The sequence below is a fragment of the Pseudorca crassidens genome, chromosome 8 (genome assembly GCF_039906515.1).
Source record: "Pseudorca crassidens isolate mPseCra1 chromosome 8, mPseCra1.hap1, whole genome shotgun sequence".
Lineage (NCBI taxonomy): Eukaryota > Metazoa > Chordata > Mammalia > Artiodactyla > Delphinidae > Pseudorca > Pseudorca crassidens.
The window spans coordinates 32022296-32045023 of record NC_090303.1 but is presented as its reverse complement, the minus strand read 5'-3'; the positions used below and the strand labels follow the sequence as shown (position 1 = coordinate 32045023).

Genomic DNA, 22728 nt, shown 5'->3' with positions numbered 1-22728 from the left:
TGCTGTACACCTGAAACTTAAGACGATATATATAAATCAACTCTACTTCAATACAAAAAAAAGAAAAAATTGTCTTGGATTTTTACTTACCCATTCTCCCCAGCAGTGCCGAGCCCTCGGTTATTATCTTTGTCCTCTGACCTCTTTTCTTCTCCAACACTTCCAGGTATGTAACTGCCTTAAGGCAGTTATGCATGCTGTACCCTATACCTAATACATGCTTCCCCCACGTATCTACAAGGCTCCCTCCCTGCTCACCTTAAAATTTTACTGAAATTCCACCTTCTTAGGGAGGCCTTCAAAGACTGGCCTATTTAAAACTCCTATCCCCCTTACTCCCCTTTTCTCCTTCCCTGCTTTCTTTCCATTAATGCATATGTAACGTCTACATTTTATGGTTTTTTTTTTTAAAATTTTTGGCCGTGCCGCAGGGCTTTCGGAATCTTACTTCCCTGACCAGGGATCGAAACCGCGCCCTCGGCATTGAAAGTGTGGAGTCCTAACCACTGGAATTCCCTACATATTGTCTTTAATTATGTTCACTATCTCTTTATATGGCTATTAATTCTCCAGATTGTAGCCAACGTTTTTACTTTCGTTGATGATATACAGCTTAAATCTTTAATGTACTCCTATGGTCAACAAATTAATGTTCTCTTTAGGGCAATGATTTCCAGTCTTCAAATAACCTGGTTTTAAGAAGAAAAACCCTCTAGGGAGCAACAAGAGACAGCTTCATTCTCTGGATAGCCCTTATTGGCAAAAAAAATTTTAAACACATTTTGAAGAGTTAGGTTTTTTTTTTTAATAAAGATGATGTTGGGGGTAGGAGTTTTATTAATTAATTAATTTATTTATTTTTGCTGTGTTGGGTCTTCATTTCTGTGCGAGGGCTTTCTCTAGTTGTGGCAAGCAGGGGCCACTCTTCATCTCGGTGCGCGGTCCTCTCACTATCATGGCCTCTCTTGTTGCAGAGCACAGGCTCCAGACGCGCAGGCTCAGTAGTTGTGGCTCACGGGCCTAGTTGCTCCTCCGCGGCATGTGGGATCCTCCCAGACGAGGGCTCAAACCCGTGTCCCCTGCATCAGCAGGCAGATTCTCAACCACTGCACCACCAGGGAAGCCCTGAAGAGTTAGCTTTTTAATAAAGATGTCTGAGGTACTTCAGTTCCATAGATCCCACTGATCTATTATATAGATCATAATTATCTAATTTTATTCTCATTGCTTTGAGAAAGAAAACAAAGGAGGCTCATGCTCCTTTACCTTTTTATAAAGGTCACCTGAAAAATCATCCACCTCTTCAGCCTAAGAGCCTCTCCTTTCATTACATTACAGTCATTTAAGTGTGTTGTTTCCTATTAGAATGTGGGCTTCTTGAAGAAATGAACCATATTATTTATCTTTCCTTCAGCATAGTGTTTGATTCAGAATACTCTCAATATTTCCAAGTTCGTTGACCAAAAAAGGGAGGAAAGAAAATGGTTTTTCAAGACTGAAGAAGAGACACAGATTATACATTCATGCGTAAGCAAAAATGTTAGGAAAAAGGAAATCCAAATTAATCCAGTTATATTTTCCCATTGTACCACAATAAAGAGACAGTCCCATTTTCAAAGAAATTAACTTTTATTTGAAAGGAGACCACCCTTCGCCTCACTATTTCTAAGGACTCTATACAATAGCCTACTTAAACCATTTCCCCAATACCAAAATTTCTAACAGCAAAGCATACAACTGCTCTAAATAATAAATAATAAGGGTTGTCCTTCACTGATTAAACTTCAAAAATTCCAACACAAAAATCAAACTTTACGTTTTTAAGTTTTAACAAATGTATTTTAAATACAACATGTTTTGTAGGAGTCCACAAGCTTTTCATCTCTAAAAAAACGACATTTTTTAGGGCTCAAAAATTCCGTTCTTCAAAAGAAATGACCAAGTGTTTCCTTCTATAGCTTCAAACTTTCTACACTCAATTATTTGATTGCTCCATGCCACCCCAGACAAACCTGACATGACCGAACTACTTTATGTTACTAACTTTCCCAAAAGAAAGTTAAAAAAGGAGTTTGTAGTAAATGCAGCTCTCTAATACCATGTCTAATACAATATCTAACACAAAAGAAGCTTTAAAAAGATCATTTCTTTCCTCATTCGATTAGGCAGGAGTTAATTTTCTGTAAAAGCAACAAACAAACAAAAAAACATTTACAAAAGCATAACACTGGGGGTTCCTTTTTTACTCAAGATGCTTAACTACTCAAAATGACAATTACATCTTTAAGAATATAATAAAAGGGGTGAAAACAGCAATACAATCGACAAAGTGTAGATGCTAAATAAACCAAAGATGTTTGTAAGGGTTCTTTTTAAGGAGTAGGAAGGATTAGAAGCTTGGGGAAATCCAGAATTAAACAAAAAAAGAGAAAGGGAAAAAAAAGAAAGAAAAAGATGTCCTCAACTGCAACCACTCTGTTTATCAATAGCGTCCTGGAAAAGAGTAAAAAAAAATTTTTTTTAATCAAATGAGAATTATAGTTTGACTTGCCTAATATTTTCCCAACTATTAACAGTCACTATATACCTTAATTTTATAAAATATAAACCATTAATTAGAAATGAGGTTCGTAATGCAACAAAAGCAAAAGTGTACGTACTTGGGCTGTAGGAACGAGATCTTGATCGTGATCTGTATCGACTATAGTAAGGAGAAGGCGATCTTCTTCTGTAGGAAATAAAAGATTAATCAGCATATCACATAATCACTACACCGAGGCAGATAAAACCAAATATTCCATCATTCAAAATAATAATGGACCTAAGAGGAAAGCTATTAAGTTTTCCATGTGCCAACAATACTAGAACAGTATTGGCCAATACAGATAATTAACCACTTTTCTTGGTCTTGAGAAAAATCATTTTTCCTACTTTCAAGAAAGCATCATATAAAATCTATTTAATTTTTTTTTTTTTTTTTGGCCACGCTGTGCAGCATGTGGGATCTTATCTTAGTTCCCCGACCAGGGATCAAACCTGTGTCCCCTGTGCTGAAAGCACGGAGCCTCAACCTCTGGACCGCCAGGGAAGCCCCATATTTTAAATATTTTTATTAATACACATTAAACATAAATTAAAAGTGCCAAACACTACTACTATCATCTAACTTAGAACAGAAATTGTAAGTTAAAACATTACCTGTACCGGTAATCATAGTCTTCGTATCTGTCGTACCCACGATCATATCCTCTATCATAGTAAGAATCTCGACGTCTGCCACCTCCTCCACCTCCACCTCCACCACCACCACCTCCACCACCACTGCTACAGAAAAATGTGAAAACTCTACATCAGTGTGAATGATCACCTTCTGTCATCATTTAATATAAATGGATGCTTAAATAAAATGGAAGAAGGAAGGGAGATAGACAAGAGAGAGAAGAGATAACCCTTTCATGCTAATTACTTCCACGTCTCACTTTGCTGACTCCCATGGTATTCTGCTTTTGCTTCATATGTATAACATAAATAACCACGAATAATTTCACAAAACTCTCCAAACTATAAAATGCTCTTCTATTAATGCACTATCCAAATCAGCAACACCTTTTGTGAAAGGTGAAAAAAGCATCGTGCTTTTTTCCATAAGGTGAAAAAGTACCAAAATGCTAAGATGTATGTCCTATGACTAGTTCAAAAGCAGTTAATAAGTATCAAGAATTTAAAAGTAACCAACCCTGAACACCAAAGAGAACTGACATCCAGCGCTAAAAAATTTCAAGGTCTCGTGTTCAAACCTCTGGCAGTGAATTTAAACTCTAAGCCCTCTTTTTCCTGCTGTTTTCCCAACTCCTAATCATAGGGACATTATTTTCACTATTACTACTATTTTCTGTAGGCTCTCCTTGTCAAATCCTATATTTTCCCAAGAGGCTTCACATTAAATGAAAGCCTATATTTCTTCTTTCACTCTTAAGAAATACTGCCTTTGGTTATATTATATTAAAAAACTTTTATAAAAGTCCCTATTTATGTTGTACACAATGCAAAACTGGCTTTTTAAAAAACAAACATTAATATCAGTAAAACCATTCCATATATACAGAGGCTTCCAAGGTCACATATACATTTAGAGAATATTTAAAAGCATACAATTTTCTAGTATTTAATATTTTTTCTATTTCTGTAGTACAAGAAAATAGCCAGGAGTGCACTTCAATAGTTTTAATTTCTCCCCATGCTCAAATATACATATAAAAAATCAAAGAAATAAAACGATTCAAAGAATACATATAGTCATATTAAATAACTTTCAATTCAAGTTACAGAGAAAAGAAGTTTATCTTTTGATTCATCAAAATTTTGCACACATTTCTGGTGGATTTCTGGCTCCTAAAATTCAGCTTAGGAAACTTGAAATCTTACTGAGTTGGTCTGCCCATGTATATGCCTGGTGTAGGTGTGTGCGCTCTCTTGGTGATAGAATAATCTACACGAATTCTTCTACCATCCAGCTCCATTCCATTTGCCCTTTCCATAGCCTATAAAGGAGAACAGGCACAGAAAGTCATGCATAATTCACCAAGGAGAAACTATCAAAACTGCAAAAAATTTAACACATTTTTCATTTGAAATTTCAAAAATTAAAATTCTCTAAACACTTCTTTCTCAAGTAAGAAGGGCTAGGATTTGATGTATTAATCCCTGCTATATGCATGTCAATAGTACTGAGTTTTCAACGTACACGTGGACACTTAAGCAGGCCTCTGCTGAAAGACTAGGGGCAGCTACAGCCATAAAGAAGGAACCACACAACCCAGGGAAGCCTGAAGAATTCTGAGGCTTCAGTAACTAGCTTCAGTCTGAGCAACTCAAAGCAGAAATTGCAACTCAGTGGACAAGTCTAAACTTGTCAAGCCATTCCTTGAAAACTTGTAGAGCCATTCCTTAAGTAACACACTGCCACCTAGTGAACTCCAAATATAAAGGAACTTCTTAATCCGCCAGCAAGTGCTGTCTTTATGTCTGTGCTCACATTACATAACACTTTGCCCTTTGGTACTAATACCAATAAATGCAAAAATGAATCCAACTACTTTAACACATTTTAAGAAGTTCTCAGGAACTAAGTAAAGTTGCCATTTTAATTTTATCTTATCCAGAAATAAACCTAAGAGGAGGAGGTGTGTGAAAAGACTGGACAAACAAGTTTCATATTAAAAAAATGTTTAATTATGATATTGTTTGCACTACGCACTTCAGGTGAGATATCCTGGTATTTCTAAATTTACACCTTTATCCCTTAATTGAGAACAGGAATAAACCAATCACAAACATGTAACAGTAAAAAAACCATTACTGTGTCTATCATAATGTCTATAACATAAATGCCTTCAACTCAGAGCATTATTTTGTTAGAATTATCCAGGGTTTTTCAACCACACCACTATTGATACAGTTGGGGCCTGCTAATTCCGTGTTGCGGGTGGCTATCCTGTGCACTGTAGGATGTTCAGTATCATCCCTGGCCTCTACCACCAAATAAAAATAGCATTTATTGTTTCTGAAAGATACTCTTTTATTACGACTGCTTATACCGCAATCAAACATTGTTGATGCAAAGAGCAATAATGACCTATAGCCAACTACTGTCACGTGTAAAATGGTACAAAAAAGAAATGCCAGTACCTTCCATTTCTTTAACAAATGACCTTCAAAAATTCCTTAAAATGGAATTTTCTAATTCAGTCACTATGAACTTTTAATATGGAGAAGGCAAGCCTACTGCTTCCTCTATAATCCATTATCTAGAACATTAGAATAGCACTATTTCAAATCCCTGACATTGATTAGGATCATTCTGTCAGGCAAATTAAGAATGGCACTAAACAAAAATGAAAAAGTACCAATTCTTTCCACGTATTATTTTCATTTATAGAACAGAATGGTAGATGAACTTAAGAGAATAGATAAACAAAGCTCTGTAGAGACAGGGAGCTAATTATAGACACTTACAAAAATTAAACAGATTAAACCTAAACACAATTCTTTTTTTTTTCTTTTTTTTTGGTTGCATTGGGTCTTTGTTGTAGTGTGCAACCTTCTCACTGCGATGGCTTCTCGTGTTGCGGACCACGAGCTGTAGGCACGCGGGCTTCAGTAGCTGTCACATGCGCGCCCAGCAGTTGTGGTTCATGGGCTCTAGAGTGCAGGCTCAGTAGCTGTGGTGCATGGGCTTAGTTGCTCTGCGGCATGGGGGATCCTCCCGGACCAGGGCTCGAACCCGTGTCCCCTGCATTGGCAGGCGGATTCTTAACCACTGTGCAACCAGGGAAGCCCTAAACACAATTCTTTTAAAAGGTCAATGTAATCATTTGCCTGGAGCATGAATAAGGGTTATTCAAAAGCGAACACATATATACTTCACCTTTTCCATTAACTCAAACACAACCTCACTTTACAAAGCCGGATTTCAATAAAGATATGCCTATACCAGAGAGTATTAGCTGGAAAGTGAAACTGGCCATTCCAATTCTAATACTGAGAGGTAGAGTTTAAATCATGCCAGACAATGAAAGAGGACATAATGTTTATAGAACTGGGAGTTTATCAATCAGCTTTTAACAGTAACTCAATACTAAATAATGCACATCAGAAAATTTTCAAAATGACAAATAATTACAAAAACAAAATTACCTCCTTTGAGTCATCTATTCTCTCGAAATAAACAAAAGCAAATCCTCGTGATCGTCCAGTTCGCTGGTCATAAACCACATTGACACCACTCAACGGTCCATATCGAGAAAATACTTCGCGAAGATCTCTCTCTGTTGTGTACAAACTGAGGCCAAACACTCCTAGACACGTGTTGGGATCTGGATTTGCCTGTTGAATAAAGATGTTATTTAACTTTAAGCTCCAAATTAAAATAAAAACACACAGAAATACTTTGCTTAGAACACTTCACCCAATACACAAAGACTATATTGTTTCAAGTCACTCGGAAACAAGAATTTAAAAGAAAAAAAAACAGGCGAGCTATATTTTACAGTTCATAGTACACTCAAGCCTTCTTTAGAATATACTCCAGGCTGCATCCTGAATAAAAATGTCCCTAACTTTCTAGCCCAGCAATTTTCAGAACGTATCCTAAGAATTCATCCTTAGTTTAATGCCATATTTTTAGTTTATTCAAATGTTTTATATCCCTTATAGATTTGTACTCAACGTTGACTTCATCTGCAATTGCTGATTAGATTCTCCTCCTCAATTTTCATTCTTTAGCAAGGATAATCTTTCAAGGTTCCCACAATCCAGATTTGAAAAATTAACATGCAAATTTCAAAGCATCATTAAATAATAGCAGACTCCACCATGGTTAAATACAAACAAACCTCAATGTCACATATCTAAGACTCAATTTCCTTATCAATAATAAGGTAACTTGACTCAAAGAGAGATTAAAAGTATTACTTCATTGAGGAACTTTGCACATTGCTCAATATAAGTGTTAGCTATTAATATTACTACAGAGCTTTTGCTATTTCCTTGCTACCCTTCCCATGGTAAAACTTTTAATCTCAGTATTTTCAACTCAATTATTGGAACATATTGCTTCTTCCCCAATTTCTTTCTTTTATAAAAATAAATTTATTTATTTTATTAATTTATTTTTGGCTGTGTTGGGTCTTCGTTGCTGCACACGGGCTTTCTCTAGTTGCAGTGAGCAGGGGCTGCTCTTCATTGCGGTGCACGGGCTTCTCACTGCGGTGGCTTCTCTTGTTGTGGAGCACGGGCTCTAAGCAGACGGGCTCCAGGCACACGGGCTCTAGGCGCGCGGGCTTCAGGAGCTGTGGCACGAGGGCTTAGCTGCTCCGCGGCACGTGGGATCTTCCTGGACCAGGGCTCAAACCCATGTCCCCTGCATTGGCAGGCAGATTCTTAACCACTGCGCCACCAGGGAAGTCCCCAGATTTCATTTCTTTTAACAACTCAAAAGTCAAAAAAAGAAAACACACTTGAATGCATATAAACAATATTCATATAGCCAAGGATGTTTCTGAAGTACCACTTTTAAACAGTGCTCTAGCTCCCATAAAAGATGTTATACTATGACTAAATACACAGGAAAGACAAAATAAGCTTTCATTAACTTTGTTTTTTAAAATTTATTTATTTGGCTGCGTCAGGTCTTAGTTGCAGCACTCGGAATCTTTGTTGTGGCGTGCAGGCTCTACAGCACAGGCCTAGTTGCCCTGCAGCATGTGGGATCTTAGCTCCCCGACCACGGATCGAACCTGCATCCCCTGCATTGGAAGGTAGATTCTTAACCACTGGACCACCAGGGAAGTCCCTCATTAACTTTTAAAAAACACATACCCTGCTGCCTGTATGTCTTCTCCGGTTAGACATTGGAGAATGACTTCGGCTCCTGCGACGCCGGTATTCTGGTGTATAGGACCTACTTCGAGATCGTCTCCTATGAGAGTGAGAATGGGATCTGGATCGAGTGTAACGTCTATGAGAATGCCTCCTTGACCTCGACCTTTGAGAGAAATAAATTTAGGTAAAGATACTGGAACAAAATGCCTAACGCTGTTAAAATCAAAAGCAAATGGACACCAAATGAAGGTTCCCTGAGCAGACAAAACCAGATCAGTCGTTAATTTACCTTAATCACCAAATACTGTGAAGACACTGCCTGCTCACCATATAAGCTGCTTTGTAACAACATACCACTGAGCCTCATTCCATGTTTGGCTGGAGTGCTCCCAGTTTGCAAAGTGTCTTTTTGGTATGTGTACAGTAAATTTTTACTAATTATGTTCATGATTCATTGGTTTTACTTTCGCTTTCTGAACTTTTGACAATGCCAAGGACCTATACCTATATATATCCCTGCTTATTCTCAGCTCGTTTCCCCTTTCAGAGGAAAAAGTATTCTTCCTCACTACAACTCCTCCTTGTTACCAGTCTATCCCTTCTAAATTCACTCTTCCCACCTTACCTTACAAACATGTTAAGGCTCCACCTTCTTTAGAAAGAAAAAAATCAACTGGCACTAGCAAGAAAATTCTTTAATATTCTACAACATGGATAAACCTTGAGGACATTATGCGAAGTGAAATAAGCCAGTTATAAGAAGACAAATACTGTGTGATTCCACTTAGATGAGGTACTTAAGAGTAGTCAAAATCATAAGAGACAGAAATAAGATGGTGGTTGTCAGCGGCTGGGGGGAGAATGAGAGTCATTATTTAATGGGTAGAGTTTCAGTTTTACAAGACAAAAAGAATTATGGAGACGGATGGTTGCACAACAATATGAATGCATTTAATACCAGTGACCATACACAGAAAAATGGTTAAGACTATAAATTTTGTGTATTTCACCACACACAAAAGACAAAACAAACCATCAACTACCATTACCATCACAATAAAATCGCTTGACTCTTATCACATTTTCAAAATAGTCCTATATTCCCTCCATTGTTAAGTATCATTTCCTTCCCAGTCTTTCCTTCGCCTGCTGCAATCTAGCATCTGCTAAATTAACTCGTCACAACCTAAATCCCCACTAAACTAAGTCTTCATGTCTAATGGTCTTCATTTCTTCAAGCTTTCTACAGCATCTCACCAATCTCTCTACTGCTGATTCCCTAGTTCATCTCCTATTTGATAATTTCCAATTGCTCACAGTCTTTTTTCTTTGCCTATTAATGCAAAGAAAATGCCATTTCTTATTACTATTCATATGATCTATCCTTAAACACCCAGACCAGTAGTCATGAAAGTCATACAAAATAACTTCTATGAGGTATTCAATAAATGATATAAATGCTAAGGGCCAGAAAGTTTAAACAATAAAGCTAGGAGACTTAATAAGATTCTACTAGGGAGACAGGGGAAAAGTGTTCTAGGAATACCAAGAACAAAGGTTCCTTAGCAAGAAAACATGGAAATGTGATTAGAGAATTGCAAAAGAGTATATAATCTGCTAGGAATTAGGATACTTATAAAGGATGGAATGAAAATGAAGATGACGAAAGGACTGGGACAAATCTTGTGTATGAAGCTTAGAGTACAGCTTTATTGAAAGGAGGCAAACAATCTTGAGTGGGAATGAAAATAATATGAATGGCCTACTATCTGCAAGAAATTAATCACTGGCCGGGGTGGGGGAGAAACAAGAAAATAACTTGTGTTTTATACGAATACCAAACAGGACATTTCCTATTTTCCTTAGCACCAATTTATAGCTTCAATTTAAAATATAAAAAACATTAATAAGTTGTCACATAAAATATCAATAGTTACATTTAAATGCAGTTGGTCCTTCGTGTGGAGGGCTGACTGTACCATGCCATTTTATATAAGGGACTTGACCATCTGAGGATTTGGTATCCGCAGAAGAACCAATCCTTCCCCAACAGATACTGAGGGAGGACTATAGTAACAAAAAGTGATGTTAATTTAAAATCTTTCAGGACTGCTTACCTTTTCTCTAAGTCAGATAGTGATAAATATTACGAAAAAAATTAGGAATAAGGGAATAAAGAGTGTGCATGGTATTTAATGTTCTCCAGTGATACAAGAGCAGAGAACTGCATCAAGTGATATGAGAATATCTTGACGGAAGAGAACTCTAGGCTAAGGGCAGCAAGTACAAAAGTCCTAAAACGAAAATGTGCTCACTTCTGTTTCTACACCTGAATTCTATCTAGCACTATTCTGCACATGTGGATTCAATTAATTATGTAGAGTGGTTAGCAAATCAAGCACTAGGCTGGATCCTGGATACAACAGAGAAAAAGACATAGCTGTGGATTGCACGAAAAGTACGCCTTTGATTCTTTTGTCTCATGCCCCCTTGCAATCACACTCTATTCAAAGACATAAATTACCTCTTTAAAGAAGAAATTACAATGACTTATCAAATCGACTGTCCAGGTTGTTATTTATTTACTTTAAATTTTATTTATTTGTTTATTTATTTGGCTGTGTTGGGTCTTTGTTGCTGTACGCGGGCTTTCTCTAGTTGTGGCGAGCGGGGGCCACTCTTCATTGAAGCGCACGGACTTCTCATTGCGGTGGCTTCTCTTGTTGTGGAGCACGGGCTCTAGGGGCACGGCTTCAGCAGTTGTGGCTGTGAGCTCTAGAGTGCAGGCTCAGTAGTTGTGGCGCACAGGCTTAGTTGCTCCGCAGCATGTGGGATATTCCCGGACCAGGGCTTGAACCCATGTCCCCTGCATTGGCAGGCAGGTTCTTAACCACTGCGCCACCAGGGAAGTCCCAGGTTGCTTTTAACTGTTTTTTCCACACACCAGTACACCTGGGACATCTGATACAGTGAGCCTTGCAGTGGCTCACTAGAGTCTTTGTTTTATTCAGTGTAAGTGGTAGTGGCTGGGGCTCTGAATCACTCCAGGACCACTTCCTGCCAATTTTATCTGACCAGAGTTCCATGCTGGATCTAATTAGTTAGAATCTTCAGGTAAAGGATGTAGCTGGAAGGTGAAAAATCTTGAAAAATCTTGAAAAATCTTCTGAAATCATTCTGATAACCAGTACAACATACATACATCAACCATCTCTGCACTAAACTGCGTGCCAAGTCTCCAATGGAGAAAATTACCTTTTTGTTGTGCAAATATTATTGAAATAATATCAAACATTAACCTTCAAATGCCAAGCACATTTAAATCAAACAACACATTTAATTTGTATTAATAGCTAGCATCAGATAGATTAATGGACGAAGGGAAAATTCTACCTTATCTAAGTCTTTGTATCTATTATGTATCATTCATTTCTAAACCACAGATTAAAAAAAAAGACAACTTCATGATTTTGAGTCTTCAGTGAAATTTCCACAAAAAATGCAACAAAAATGAGGGATTTGGTAAAAACCTCTTTGCCCTGAAAAATCCAAGAAAAGCATTTTAAACACACTTACATATTATTTTAAACACTTACCTGGATTTTGATCTTGATCGAGAATGGGATTCAGAGTGTTTGGAAACTCTTGATGGACTACGAGATCCTGACCTGCTCTCCGATTTTACACGAGCAGGAGTTCCCGTTGGAGATTTTGACTGAGAGCGAGACTCCTAACAAAGAAGACAGTATTACAAATGGCACTGGTCACGTAGATGCCTAACACCTAACATTTAAAGTACCGTAATTATTTATATTGATTGCTCCTGAAAAACAAATGGTTAGGCAACACCCTCCAGAAAAAATTTCAGCTCATTAATAACCCATTGTTAATACTGCTAACTGTCCTCAATAATTCCCTACTTGAACCAGATCACCAATTCTCTATTAACTAAGTAATCATGCAAATTCATCTACAACTTGATCATACAGACACTGGAACATAAACCATACATTTACTTAACCTAGGACCCATTCATTCTTCCAGATTCTTTTAATTCTACTTCACTCTTGCTTTCTACTTCTCTTCATTCTTCATTGAGTTTTTCATTTTTCATACTTCGTGTATTCTTCCCCAATTCAAACAATTCAAAATAGCCTTAAAAAAAAATATTCAAGTGCTTCTATCTGACCAATCTTCTGTTCAATTTTTTCCCCCATTCAATTTTAATTTTCTGATCTTTAATACTTTTCATTAGCCTTCTTTTATCTTGATTTATCTTCCACATTCTTGGAAAAAACTCTTCAATTTCTTCACGAACATTAACCTTAATGGAAAAAGAACATTTAGTATATTTAAGCACGTGGGGATTATAAAACTCTGCTGGAGTTCAGAATGTTATCTACCAAATGGAAAAGCCAGCAGGTAAAGTGCAAATAACTAGTTTATTAAAAAAACAATTTTATAATCTTTAAAGTTGTTCAAAAGTCTAGTTTCTAACAATTAAAGAGAATTTACTGAATTTCTCTAAATGTTTTTACCATACTCTTCACCCTCCTCCCCTTTCATGTTTCATCCTAGTTCCTAAAACGTGAACAATTTTAATATAAATACTTAATTCAAGCATAACTCTAACAAACTGTAACCCCCCACCTATGCCTTAAGTTTTCACTAATTTATAACCTGAAGATTCCAAGTGATCTTAAAATAAGCCTTCACTAAGCCATGCTAAGGTATCAAGATATAGTTAAAGCAAAGCATCATAGGCTGAAATATTTGTACACACCTATCTAAACTCACACATTACAGGACACATGTTGAGGTTCAAAGAAGTAAAAAAAATTAGTAAAATCACTACCATCTCCTGATTTTGTTTGACCACTATCTTTGCTCACTCTGACTTAACCAGAAAGATACAACCTGAAATAAAACAAGCATACTGAAAAAAACCAAGGGGAAAAGAAAGTATGAAATTTTAAAAATTTCCCCTTTGGCTTGTAAATTCCTAGTAGTAGATGTATTTTTGCAACTGAGCCATTTAAAAACTTCTATTTTATCCAGTGAAGTACATAATGTACATTACAAAATTAGTATCATGGTCTTTATTGTTTATCCTACCTCTTTTGTTCATAGTTTTTGCATATTTTATGCAGCTATGCATACTTATACTCCCTTCAGTAACTATATCCTTTATCAGAAAATTGGCTTCTGAAGAAGCTGGATATAAAAAACTGATTAAAAGCCTGTGTTTTTTTTTAAATTTGATAGACATATGAAGCACTTATGACTGAAGTTGGATGGACAGTGTGGTTTCTCTGTCCACTTAAACCTTGATTATTAGTGAAAATAATCCCAATTTCGCACCAATTTTCATTTAGGCTATTTATTAAGACTATCACACAACTTCCTTAAAGTTTTCCTTCAGGTTTAATATCAAAAGACTTACTCATCAAGGACAGTACTAATGCTGCTAGGCCTATTTATTTTTTTCAGATGAAAACAAAATCAAAATATATAGCTACCTTTCTGTTTAATATCAGCTTTTCCCATTTATTTACCTACAATAAGTCTTTCACCACATCTCAGATACTTGCTAAATTTCTGGACAGATGCCTGGAGCAGGCACAGCAACTTAGGCTTTTTCATTCACTGAAACTGTAAAAGCAGCACATTCAGGACTAAAAACAAAAACAAAAACAAAAGTATGGCTAATTCACTTGTAATTGAAGCCTCACAGGCCAGTTCATTACCTATAATTCATTAGGTAAAAATATATTCCCCTCTCCCTTTTGGCTTTCCCTCATATAAAACAGATCCCCTGGTATAAATCTACAAACATCACCACAGCCTTTGTTATACATATAGAAAGCTTTGAGTTCTGTAACACTCTAAAGCCTTTTTTAGGATAGAAATCAAAATTTTATATATTAGGTTTAAGCCTTCCATCATAAAAACAATAATTGAAAATTATTCAGTAGTGCTGAAAATAACCACTTTTTAGGTATTAATGTTAACAAGGTAACTCTGTAACAACTTAAAGTTTAAATTTTAAATCCCATTTCTGGTATAGCAACCCACTGGAAAATATGCTATTTTCCTTTTAGTTTGTTAACAAAAGCATTAAGATATGACAGAATATCTTTTCAAAAGACATCAGCAAATTTAAAAGAAGGCTTGCTTTTTATTATCCAAGGTGTCACATATACGTAACCTCCTTTGTTGCCTACTCTTCAATTTTTATATCAGGGAAACCTCAAACTACATATTTTTTTACCCCGGAATCATTCAAGATTAAGAAAGAGTAACTTCCCTTTAACTTATGAAGATGTCAATAATTTTAACTTCCAAAAGCAATTTGGAGACTTATCTATCTAAAAAGTAAATCAGTAACTGTCAGTAAACTTAAAAGAATAAACTGTAAAGCATAAAAAACTTTCAATCTTCATAATTATTTTTACTATAATACTAAACAAACGCCCTGTCATTGTAAAGAACTAGCAGTTTAGTCTTCAAACACACATAGTCATATTCACCATTTTAAAATAACATTCCTCAAGGCTGACAACCAAATAAATGCCACTTTCACCAAACTGTGCATTGGCAATCAGGCAACCATAAGCCCTTTATGGACAAATGCCGGATTATCCTTTTCTACCTTTGACTTGTCTTCATTATGAAATGGTAATTTCAACTTTTTCCAAAGAAATTCATACAACTATTCAGAATTTGGAAACGGAACTGAAATTGCAAAGAGAAAAATAAATATTGAGAAGGGGTGTTACCTGTCCTGTTTCACTGGAGACTACTTAACCTGCTCCTAAAGCTGTCCAGTCAAGAAGTTCTGCAAATTCTTCAGTAACCTGCATCTAGACCCACCAACCATTAAAAATATAGTGCCTACTTGAAATGGGCAGATTAATGACTCAACCAAATCATACCACGAATTTTAACAGAAATATATCTTAAGGAGGCTTCCAGTCTACCTTACCTACTATAAACGAGGAGCTAGGCAGAAAGTTCTCACAGTACAACCTGCTTAAATAGTGTCCGTTTTTTTTTTTTTTTTTTTTTTTTTTGCGGTACGCGGGCCTCTCACTGTTGTGGCCTCTCCCGTTGCGGAGCACAGGCTCTGGACGCACAGGCTCAGCGGCCATGGCTCACGGGCCCAGCCTCTCCGCGGCACGTGGGATCTTCCCAGACCGGGGCACGAACCCGTGTCCCCTGCATCGGCAGGCGGACTCTCAACCACTGCGCCACCAGGGAAGCCCCTGTCTGTTTTTTGAACTGTTTTTTGAACTATTTTTTATTAACAAGATGCCTCTGGTGGTAGTTGAAGGACACAGCCAAAAATAAAAAGGCGCTAACTACAATTACTATAGTGTATCCAATACAAGAAAAGAACTATCTTTCTATGTATAAAAATAGTATAACCATGTACTATTTTTTAAACCAGGAAAAAGGTTATTAAATATGTTCATGTCGAACATGAACAATTCCTACAGCAAACAATAACTTCAGGGTCTTTTAATACAGCTAGTATATTATAGATGGGAAAAAAAATTCTGACCATATGTATACTTAATACTTAAAGCCCATTAAAATAAACCAATATAAATGCTATGCTGTAACCCATTCTAATATTATGGCAAGGCAAAATTCCAAGGCAAACGCCAAGTAACAGTGCCAAGTTTACAGAAATTCAAGTCTATATGAATATAGTATAAGCTTTTAAAACAAATTCTCAAAATTATATTTCCCTACTACATTGTAAAACTGGAGAATTCCACAGAAACATACTAGTGCATTTAGGTAAACTGTATGTGGGGGTGGGGAGGATTTTAAATTACCCAAATAACTTATATTTATTGTACTAAGAATTTCCTTCTTTAGGATTTGAGGGAAACCTCCTGTGTTTACTCACTTCTTTCATTTCAGTCTACAGAAATAGCAGTTCTGCCTCCTTCCTTTCGAGTATGATAGACTGCTTCTTTTACAGATTCATCCTTAGGCTTGTAAAAGAAATACTTTCACTCTCTTTTTAATCCATAACTGGTATTAGAGCAATTTCTTAAAAAGAAAATACCGATTGCTCATAACATTAGCTATTTTTAAATGATAATTTCCCCTTTTTTAAAGTCATGCCAGTATCTGCATTCTAAGTAAGATTAAAGTGGTCTTTGTACCTACAAAGGCTCACACATATTCCAACCTGTATGTCTTTAAAGTCTCTAAAGTTTGGAATAATTTTGGCAATGTGTTAGACAAATTATTAAGGAATTGACAGGTAATCAAATTTAAACTCATGTCACACTGTGAAATTACCTGTAAAATCTACGAATCTTCTGTACAAATTTTATTTATTTATTTAGTTTGGCTGTGCCACAGGGCTTTGCGGATCTTAATTTCCTGGCCAGGGATCAAACCCTTGCCCTCGGCAGTGAAAGCTCGGAGTCCTAACCACTGGACTGTCAGAGAATTCCCTTCTGTACAAATTTTAAATGTGGCTCATAAACCGGCCGGCTTATATGCCATGATCAATTGTAATGTCCAAAAAGCTAGTGTGTAAGTGGCAACTTCAAAGGTACAGAAACAAGTGTAAAAAGGCTAAAGTGGTTTAACTATATTAAAACAGACTACTAAGAACCTGTTACAGAATTTCCTACTTATGTTCTCATCTTCTAATGTCATGGAGTATTTACAAATCTTGAATAAGTAAGACTACAGGGCTTTAGTTTCAAGGAAAAAAATCGTAACTTTTCTTCTACCTCAGATTGGTCAGGCCTAGTCACTCACTTTGGTGAAAATCATGAGACAATAAGGATTATACAGAACTACATACAGCAGTAACTTAAAGGAGGGAGGGGAAACAACACTTCCTTCTGTTATTCTCTTCTCAACTTTTCTTTTTTTAGTGTTTACTGATTCTTTTCCCCATCTGATCGCTACCATTTTCTCACCTCCACTCAGTCCTACTAAATTGGTTATGACATGTGTACAAATAATCAGTATTAATTCAGTCAGCTTGTGGATATATACCTTTCATAAAGGTCCCAGGGTTAGTTACTTGATGCCTGAGCACCCTCTGATGCTATCAAAGAGGTTTTCGCACTGTTCACAAGTTCTAAAAAACTATTATGCTGATTACTCATGGCTATTTCACACCTGTTACATTACACACTATACCATAAGTAAGTAACCCCAGTTCATTTACAAAATTAAGTCCATAAACAAAGTTTATCTGTACTTTTTTTAATGACTCTCATTCTTAAATATTTAAATCTCTTGATATTCTTTCGGATCCCAAGACTCTTTATACTTGTTTTAGGAATGGTACAAATCATAAAAAGTATCTACAAAAAATCTGTAAAATTAGTTAGGCACCATGGGTATGATTAGTTGCACTGCTCTTTTTAAAAATCCCAACTTCTGCTTATACTGAGCAAATTAGCACCCTTCAGTGAAAGAATCTCAAATACAAAAATTTGAGTATTAAAACGTCACCTTAAGTTTCACAAATTCTCTGCTTAAATGGATGGGGGAATAAAAAAGCATTAAAATTTGATAAACCATAGTACTTTAGGGAAAAAAAATTAAACCCAAGACACATAAGACTATCCCCCAAGTTTAATACCACTCCTACTAAAAGGAAGCCTTACCCTTTTGCAACAGGTTGATGAGATATATAAATTGCTTAAGAAGGTGAACCAAGTTTTTTTTTTTTTTTTAAGCTAAAGTGCTAACATTCTTAATCTGTAACAGGGATTCAATCTTATTTGTATTCTTAAAAAAAAAAAAAAGAAAGAAAAGAAAAAAAGAAAGGAGAGGGTTTTTTTTTTTTTAAAAGGAACCAGTCACCAAGCTGGGTTTTTAATGGCATAGTCATCACCCTTATTATAATTACAAACCAGGGTTCAAAGAAGCAAAAAAACACCAAAAAAGCAAAACTTCCCCCATTTCTGCTATTCTTCAACAAAATATCTTAACACAAACAAATTTAAATTCCAAACTGACACAGATGAATTTGTGTTTGGCTCTTCACTTTTATCATCCAGGTAATCATCTCATATATTAAGAAGGGAACACTAGGAGTCTCTTTAAAATATTCCAGCTACTCAAGAAGCCAGAATAAGCTCTGAAAAACGGACACCAGAGTAAGTAGTATCCTTCCTCTTCAACTATTCTAAACTATTCTACAAAGCATAGACAATTGTGGAATTATAAGATAGAGAATCCTTAACCTCTATTAAGAGCACTGGGCCACTGTCAAAGAAAAAAATTGGACTGAACGTTTTTCTAAGCTTCGTTCAAAAAAAAATTAGAGGTAGAGGGGAATAAGTAAAATAACAAGAAAGTCTTAATTTCTGTTCCCCTTAATTTCTATCAAGGAGACTAAAATTTTTTGAGATTGAATTTTAGTTGAAGATGTATTCTTTTTCTGAAGATGACATTCAAAGTCATAGATCAAGTGCCAACATCACTCCCAGCTCCAAAAGACATTTCCGCTTAAAATTCTGTTAAGTTGATATACATGTCCCAAGCAAACTGCTTTAATGGACCTACTTATTGATATTTTATCGGCACCACTATTCTCCTGGATCCCTTAAAAATGTCTCGCTCATTCTTTACATCCCACTGTTGTCCAGTTTAGATCAGATTTTTCATAAGCTCCTTTCTTAAATATTTCAAGTGTGTACTGCTGCTCTTCCTATATTGGTCTCCGTTCTTTGCTAAAATTCCTTTCATTTTGCCACTCCCAGAATTAAAAATCCATAGATGGCTCCTTACTGCATACTGGATTAAGTCTAAATTTCTAAATCTAGAATTCAAAATCCTCCATTATCTGACTACACAGTCAAATCTATCATGTCTCATCAGTCCAGCAACCTCTTCCTTGTCTCATCCTTATAATCAATATTCGTATTTCCCTTACCATAATGTCCAGCGTAAGTTTTACATATTAGATAAAGCTTTCCCTTTCCTCTAAGCTCACGGAACTGCTCAGCTTTATTTTCTTAATTCCTTATTAATTCTATCACACAGCACTTGATTATATACTTACTTTTACCCAGATGTGAGCTGTCAGTCATCTCAAATCAGACTCCAAGCTCTCTTTCCCTCAAGAACACCTGGCCTTTACTAAAAAGGTAGTGGATGCTCAAGTTTCACCCCAGGCAGAAGGGAAATTGGTTGGTTAACTGTTAGGGTTACTTATAACAAAATCCAGCCAATTATATTTTCTTTCCTAAAGCTCTTTTACTCCAGTCCTTGAAAATGCAAGAGATATTAATATATAATGGAAAATGAAGCTCCTGTCATTGTTTTCAGCAAACTCCATTAATGGCTCTGAGACACTGAAGTGCAGTGTGCTCCTTTAAAAAAAAGTAATCAAAATATATACACAGCATAGTTTAAGTATACAATGAGCAATGGACTGGGACTTGTAAATCTCATATTTCTGGCTGCATGGTCTTCTGGGCCTAAGTTTTTAATTTCTTAAAATGCTAAGAGTTCTCCAGCCCTTGCAAGATTATGAGCAGTATATGAGAAAATATGTCAAAGATGGCGGGGAGGGGAGGAGATCCTAAAATGCTATAGAAGTAGTAACTATTAGTATGAGTTCTGATTCTTTAATATGTTCCGCAGTCTCTAGGAACTTACCCTCTAATTTTAAATATCTTTTCAATAAGATGGCGTTAAAATGTGTTGTTTATTCTGTACATAAAGCAAATGAAATCTGAATACTGACCTATGTTTTCTCTAATTTGTTTTAGTCAAAAAGTTTGAAGTATAATAACTACTTAAAACACCTCAGAAACATCATTTGAAAATCCTTTTTCTGAGGCTCTCTAAAAGGTTACTACATTTAGATACAAAGATAACACAACAACTGTATTCTATAAAACCTTTTTTAATTGCTGGTTTGTGGTTAGTTGATAAAAGATCACTATAGTTTAAAAACCAAAAGAACTGGTGAATATGAAACTGCTTTAAGAGAACAACAACGACAAAGCATACACCCTCAGAAAAGTTTCTGGCATTTTAATTCTTCACCCAATTATGAATAAAGACAAATACCTCAACCAACCAAAAAAAATAAAAGGTAACAGGTGAATGTATTTATTATACAATCGGAGTTCATTAATACTAAGACACATTTGGGTATCACATGTGAAAAAATATTTTCTATGACCACAAACACTCTAAAAGGAAAAGGTAAAAACCTTTTTCTATTAAAATAAATTGTTAATGCCTACATGTTTAGCTTAAAACTGGGTGGGAATCTTACATTTCTTTCTCAGATGGGTAAGGTAACAATTACCTAGAACTAGCCAAATTCAACCTGATGACTACATAAAAAAATAAGAACTTAAAAGAAAACAAGGTCCAAAACAGTAGTCCTCTTCACTTCACCACAAACCAAAATAAACATTAACTGCCCCAAACTGTACTGAAGCTAACTGAAGATTAACAGACAGCAAAATTTCTTCCCATAACTACCTAACATTTTCAAAACAAGAAGCAGCTTATGACTATCGACCACCTAAATACCATTACATGATTTTAAAAACTTGTTGCGACAATCAATACCCCATCCTAAAAAATGAGCAGGTTCAACTATTCATTAATATCTAACGCTCCAGATTTTATTAGAGAAATCCAATCTTAAAGGCATTAAAGATAGCTTTCTTTGTCTCTAACCTCAAAAAGAAAACCCTAAATTGACCTTCTGATTTAACTGTCTGGTTCCAGATGCTTATCTTATGAACTTCTTATAAAAAGACAAAATTCATTCCATCCAGCATACACCTGAAGTGTTTTTTATGAGTTTCCCCTAGTGACCAGAATGCCAACACGAGAGCCGGAAAATGCTGTCTGGGGACTGTTTTCTTTTCAGGGTTCTACACTAGCTCACATCAATTTTCACTACGAGGGTAACATCGGAAATATAACCCAATCATTGCTAAACGTTCTAGTATCTTTAAGCTGAGGATAACGTATCTTTGTGATGTTTATATTCATCACATCCAAAATAATGAAAAACTTTGAGCCCTCTTTGCTGGGGGATGGGTTGAAAAGAGAAATGGAAGACAGAGGGCCTGTAATTTTCAGGTAACGTTTTGAGTTAAGAGAATAGCATAGCATTAACTACTGTAAAAATACTGAGCCATGAAATTTGTTCAGTTATGTAAGATTAAGACAGAAGATTCTCTCTTTTTTTTTTACCGTAAAAACCTGTAAAGGAGTGGTCAGTGTTGAGGTGAAAGGTCATAGGAAGAAAAGCATTAAAAGGTGAGATATAAAGAAGAGAAAGAAAAAAAAAAGCCCAACATCAAGGAATTCGAAAAATAAGGCGTTATAGCATTTCCACATTCATTTTGAAGTGAAAGGAAAGCAGAAGGGACATTAAAGGAAAAGGGCTCCTCGCGTAGTTTTCCCCTCACAGCTCTCGTCTTAAGAACGCTTAAGGGTCGGTGCGGTCGTTGACTAACCACTTCATTAGGCTCGTCCCACCTTCAACCTCAAGGCTTTCGCCTTTATAGACGCAACGCCGCCGGTTCCAACAGAGACGCGGCCGCTCACTGCAATAGAGAGCCAAGGAGACACAGGCCCCAGCTAGTCCCACGCCAGCTTCTCCCCGCCCGGACAGCAGCCCCGCGCACTTTCGACCCCGAGACCCTCTACGATGCTCGGGGTCGCCAGAAACGCCACCGCAGGAAGCACCTACCACTATCCGGCCGGGGGGAACTCCCTGCCGTCTCCTCCCGCCCCACCGGGACCCACACCTCGGAACACAGATAAGGAAGCCTCGGGGTGGGGAGAAGGCAGGGCGCACCGCTGGGGGAAATCAGACCCAGGGGTCCAGCTATCAGTCTCCAAAGAAAGGGGGAAGGGGAGGTTATCCGTGGTGTTTGGGGCAAGAGTGTAACCCAGAAGCCATCTTGGGATGTGAAGAAGCGACCTCGATGGCTCCAGAGGTTGCTCCCCGCGGGCCCCCGCAGAACTCCCCGCAACCCCGCCCGACCGCGCTCGTCCCAGAGAAACCCCGAGCATCGGGCCGCCGCCGAAGACGGCTCCCGCGGCTTTGTACTCACTCTGCCCTCGAAGTTGTTCTCCTCTACATCACTCATGTCGGCCAGGCACTCCCCAGAACTAAATAAGAGACAGGTCTCGGCTTGAGGGCCGATGGCCTAATCAACCAGCTGACTGGACCGTGGGGAGGAGGAAAGAGTCGGCAACAACAGCCGCTCCACTCCACTCCCACTCGGTCACAGGCTCCGGCAAAATGGCGCCGATGCCGCCAGAAACCTTCTGGCCTCCCGAGTGCGCGACGTAAGGAGGCGGAGCGTC

General features: G+C 37.0%; 1 protein-coding gene across 2 annotated transcripts; it reads right to left on the bottom strand.

The window, feature by feature from the left end:
• Positions 1–1607: 1607 nt before the first annotated feature.
• Positions 1608–22702, bottom strand: TRA2A (transformer 2 alpha homolog). 2 transcript variants are annotated; one of them, XM_067746145.1, is made up of 8 exons: positions 22473–22702; positions 11979–12112; positions 8380–8545; positions 6697–6885; positions 4426–4541; positions 3199–3345; positions 2661–2728; positions 1608–2493 (listed from the first exon to the last, which is right to left on the bottom strand). In XM_067746145.1, the coding sequence occupies exons 1-8, from the start codon at positions 22506–22508 to the stop codon at positions 2483–2485; spliced, it is 867 nt and encodes a 288-aa protein (XP_067602246.1). In that variant the 5' UTR covers positions 22509–22702; the 3' UTR covers positions 1608–2482. The 2 variants fall into 2 exon arrangements, with proteins under 2 accessions (XP_067602246.1, XP_067602247.1); XM_067746146.1 differs by having other exon boundaries at positions 3199–3324.
• Between the last annotated feature and the right edge of the window lie 26 nt (positions 22703–22728).

Excerpts from the sequence above, each read along its gene's own strand:
- TRA2A (XM_067746145.1), bottom strand. The coding sequence starts at position 22,508 with ATGAGTGATGTAGAGGAGAACAACTTCGAGGGCAGA. Across the intron at positions 8,546-11,978 it reads CGATCAAGATCAAAATCCAG|GTCGAGGTCAAGGAGGCATT; the intron begins GTAAGTGTTTAA and ends TTTCTCTCAAAG. Across the intron at positions 3,346-4,425 it reads TACATGGGCAGACCAACTCA|AGTTTTCACATTTTTCTGTA; the intron begins GTAAGATTTCAA and ends ACACTGATGTAG.